This window comes from Ipomoea nil, unplaced genomic scaffold (assembly GCF_001879475.1).
Source record: "Ipomoea nil cultivar Tokyo-kokei standard unplaced genomic scaffold, Asagao_1.1 scaffold2144, whole genome shotgun sequence".
In the NCBI taxonomy this organism is placed as follows: Eukaryota; Viridiplantae; Streptophyta; class Magnoliopsida; order Solanales; family Convolvulaceae; genus Ipomoea; species Ipomoea nil.
The window spans coordinates 4,258,440-4,262,317 of NW_017618572.1; the positions used below are offsets into that span (position 1 = coordinate 4,258,440).

At 36.1% G+C, this 3,878-nt stretch overlaps 1 protein-coding gene across 1 annotated transcript; it reads left to right on the forward strand.

Moving 5' to 3' along the window:
* Window positions 1-1,280: 1,280 nt before the first annotated feature.
* Window positions 1,281-3,289, forward strand: LOC109148658. The gene is made up of 7 exons (XM_019296394.1): window positions 1,281-1,392; window positions 1,460-1,556; window positions 1,633-1,760; window positions 1,860-1,947; window positions 2,044-2,176; window positions 2,611-2,892; window positions 3,203-3,289. Exons 1-7 carry the CDS (start codon window positions 1,281-1,283, stop codon window positions 3,287-3,289), a joined length of 927 nt encoding a protein of 308 aa, XP_019151939.1.
* The last annotated feature ends 589 nt before the right edge of the window (window positions 3,290-3,878 follow it).

The following is a 3,878-nucleotide window of genomic DNA, read 5'->3' on the forward strand; positions in this document are numbered from 1 at the left end:
GCCTAGGCGCTAGGCGCTGCCCGGCCGCCCGACTAGCGCCTAGCGCCTACTGCAACCATGATAATCATCCAAGAAAAGCTAGCCCTTTGATCATATAGCTGCAAATCCAAGAGCGACCTTCGATCTCGAATATGAACCAACAATGGCGTCGCCATGGGCAATCCAACTTAGATCTGAATAAGAACCACTCCATCCTCACCACATCAGTGTTGTCACTCAACCCCATTCACTTCATCGGCGTCGTCACACCACCATCTTCACTACATCCTGACCGCTGCTCCACCATCGTGGTCAGTTCATACTCACCGGTTTTGTCGCACCCATCGCTCTGCCACTGTCCGCGAACTCAGATATAATAATAGTAATAATAGTAATAATCTCTATCTATATTAAAGCAAAACAAAAGGAGCAAAAAAATCCCGCCCAAATGGAACGGCGACGTTTTGACAAAGGCGGATAATTTATTGTTAAAGCTTCGAAAAACGAAAGGTCTCCTATTGATATAATACCTACAGTTTATAGAAAACTGAAGTTTTTAAATATATTTACGGCTGATCACTCTCCCATCCAATTGGATTGGAGAATGTATTTAATCCAATCTGTTTCCCATATGGGACATTGAGCCCACGAACCCATACATATTCTCTAGGCATTAACTAGCTGTTTATTTCGAAGGAAATAGAACGAAAGGTCATCAGACCTTATATATACATCACATACTCCATATACAAAGCTACTCAATACATTCGAAATTTCCATAGATAGAGATACTCTCTGATTCTTCTTCCCTTCCACAAAATGTTTGTCCTTGCTAGCCAAATATCTCCAATGAATACCAGGCAGGCTCTTAAGCTACGGGTGGTGCGAGCATATCAGATTCCTGAGAGAAATGATCCATCGAAGATTAGATTAAAAGAAATTGTTTTTCATGATGAAGAGGTAAGGACAATTTAACAGTACATAGAGATAAGCAGTCCAGTTTAGTTTTTATTTCATTAATTTTTACAGTACCTTACATACAGTCTTTTTACATTTACAGTTCCTATTGTTGTTATCTATACACATAGATTAGATATATATTTACAGATCCTATTTTTGTTATTTACACATACACAGGATTCCTTCTGCATGCTCATGTACCCAAAGAGTATGTTGAAAAGTACCTTAGCTGTTTTTCAGAAGGTTCAGTATATGCTATAAAAAAAATTTGTGTGATCACAAATTTTTACTCATACAAAACCAGCCCACAGAAGTACATGATAAAATTTAACTATCAGACTATGGTAAAGGATTTAAAGCATGTGAAATTTCCTATGAAAATGTATCGGCTGAAGACCTTTAAAGAGATCAAGTCTAATGAAGGCCTTGATGAGAAACACCTATTGGTAATCTGTTCTCTCATTCAGTCTATAATTAGTAATTTTACTATTGTTATATCATCTAATGCATTGTTTTTTAGATGTTATTGGTCGAGTTATTGAAATACACTGCCCACAGGAGAAATTAATTAATGGGAAGAACTCCAGGCTGATTGACTTCACCATTGAAGACACTGAGTACTACTGAATATCACTGCCTTTCTATCATTTTTTTTATTACTATTTTTCTAATATATTATCAAAAATTTTGTAGTGGAATACAACTAATGTGTACTTTGTGGGATGAACACGTAAGCAAGATTGAGGCATTCTACAATTCTACTTCACAAGAACCATTGTTGGTCTTGGTACAGTTTTGTAGGGCTAGGGTGTGTTTAAAAAGTAAGTAGATTACATACTATGTCTGTAACTACCTTATATTATCAATTACATGTTAAAAAATCTTTATAGCCTAATGTGTACTAATACTATTTTCTAAAGGTGGTGATGTCAAGATTTGTAGCTCCTATGATGTAACACAGCTGCTTTTCAACCAAGAGTCTCCCCCGTTTGAGGAGTTCAGAAAAAGGTTATTCAATTAGAATTATTGCACTATCAGTTACATTTATATCTCATTCTTATCTCTAATTCTTAATTTATGTTTTATATTACTTATGTATTACAGGACGAGTCATGAACAGACTCCAATGCGCAGTATTATTTCGCAATCAAGTTTTAAGGAATGTAGCTCATATTCAGTGGCCCTATCTGGTGATATTGAAGTGCGTACTATCAGTGAGATCTACAGAGACAAGGAGGTAGACAAAACATAATTTTAAACTTACTTTAAGAGATATGCTGGCATCTTCACATTTGGAGAAATTGTCATGTCTGAATGGCAACTGCTGAACTCCTCAGTACACTGGGCACTACAATCTGTAGTCTTATGCCTGCATTTAATAATTTGCATGAGATAAATGGTAACACAAATGGTGGAATGTGATAAAATCTTAGAGAGCCTAACATTGGTTACCTATCTAATTTAGTAAATAGGTTCCACCATCTGTTTGTGGCAATTCTGATTTTTTGGTTTTTGCAAACATATACTCTCTAAGAAACCCAAACCTGCAAAATCAGTGGAGATATTTGTTAGTTATATAATCATATGATGATTAATAATTAGTGTTAGCTAAAGATTTTTAGAATTATAGCTATTTTGGTTGCATCTCTAATTGTATAAAGTTGAATGCAGTTTGGAGATTTTTGGGTGGCAGCTAGGATTTTATTCATTGATGATCCAGAGTGGTACTATGCTTCGTGTCGAACCAAGGGTTGCAACAAAAAGCTTAAACTGAAAGGGAAGTGGATGTGGTGTAGTACATGTGACAGGAATTGGGGTGATGGGACACTGAGGTACAGAGTTAAGGTTAGAGTTGTGGACTTGGATGGTAATGCTCCTTTCCTTCTATGGGACAGGGAGTGCCTCGATCTAATTGGAATTACTGCAGATGATTTGAAGGATACCCATACAAAGGTACTAATACTATTTCATCCTTACCTAGACTATTAGCTTAGTACTACTAACTTTGTCCTCTCATGTATAATCTGTGGAAGCAGTAATGCCAACTACCTATGGCTTCTCATGTTACCTATATGAGAAACATTAAGATAGTATATATTGATAAAGGGTATATGGACCCTTTTAGTATTATCTTATAAGCAGTTATCCAGTTACATCCTAAGTATCCAGTTAATTCTCTTTGGACCACCTATATGAAAAACATTAATATACTAAAACTGGATAACTGTATACAAACTTTGTTAAATAAGTGAATTACCTGCAGGGAAGAAAGGGTCTACCTAAGGAGCTTGAAACTCTAATCGGACTGAATCTGCTATTTCGAATTGCTGTGCGTAAGGAACAGTTCTAAAACTATCTCAATGTTTTCCCTGTTATGAGAATCATCACTGATGAAAAGATTGTAGAGAAGCACGCACCAGAGCTAATTCAAGTTAGGGACAGGGACCTCTCATCAAAGTTGGAGTTGGAGCTTACAGATGAGGACCTATGGGATCTAGAGGTATACTTGCTGATCCAGCAACATATTATAAGAATTATTTTATAAACTAAGATTATTTTATAATTACATTTTGAACATTTGATTGTGTAGGATATAGACCAAGCAAATGAAGCTGAAAGTCCTCTCCAAGTTGTTGCACAGAGACTGAATGAAGATAACAGTATTGAGAATGGAACCGTGAAGAGATCGCTAATTGATGAGTTTTCCAGCACACAAAGTTCGAAAAAAAGCAAGGACAGTGTTGTGAAGATTGAGAAAGAAACAGATTTGTAATGAATTAAATGCCTGACAATGTGCTCTTTTGGACTTTTTTTTTTTTTTGAAGAATGCTTTTTTGGTGACATTATTGTGTTTTTCCTAAAACGGCTGGACTGAACCTTTTGATACTCAGTATGGATTTTTTGGTTTAGCACCAAACATGTTAAACGTACTCCATTTG

What these genes read in the sequence shown, in the direction of transcription:
- LOC109148658 (XM_019296394.1), top strand. Translation starts at nt 1,281, where the DNA reads ATGGTAAAGGATTTAAAGCATGTGAAATTTCCTATGAAAATGTATCGG. An exon ending in TTCACCATTGAAGACACTGA is followed by an intron (nt 1,557 to 1,632) that starts GTACTACTGAAT and finishes AAAATTTTGTAG; the next exon opens with TGGAATACAACTAATGTGTA. An exon ending in TGAAGGATACCCATACAAAG is followed by an intron (nt 2,893 to 3,202) that starts GTACTAATACTA and finishes AATTACCTGCAG; the next exon opens with GGAAGAAAGGGTCTACCTAA.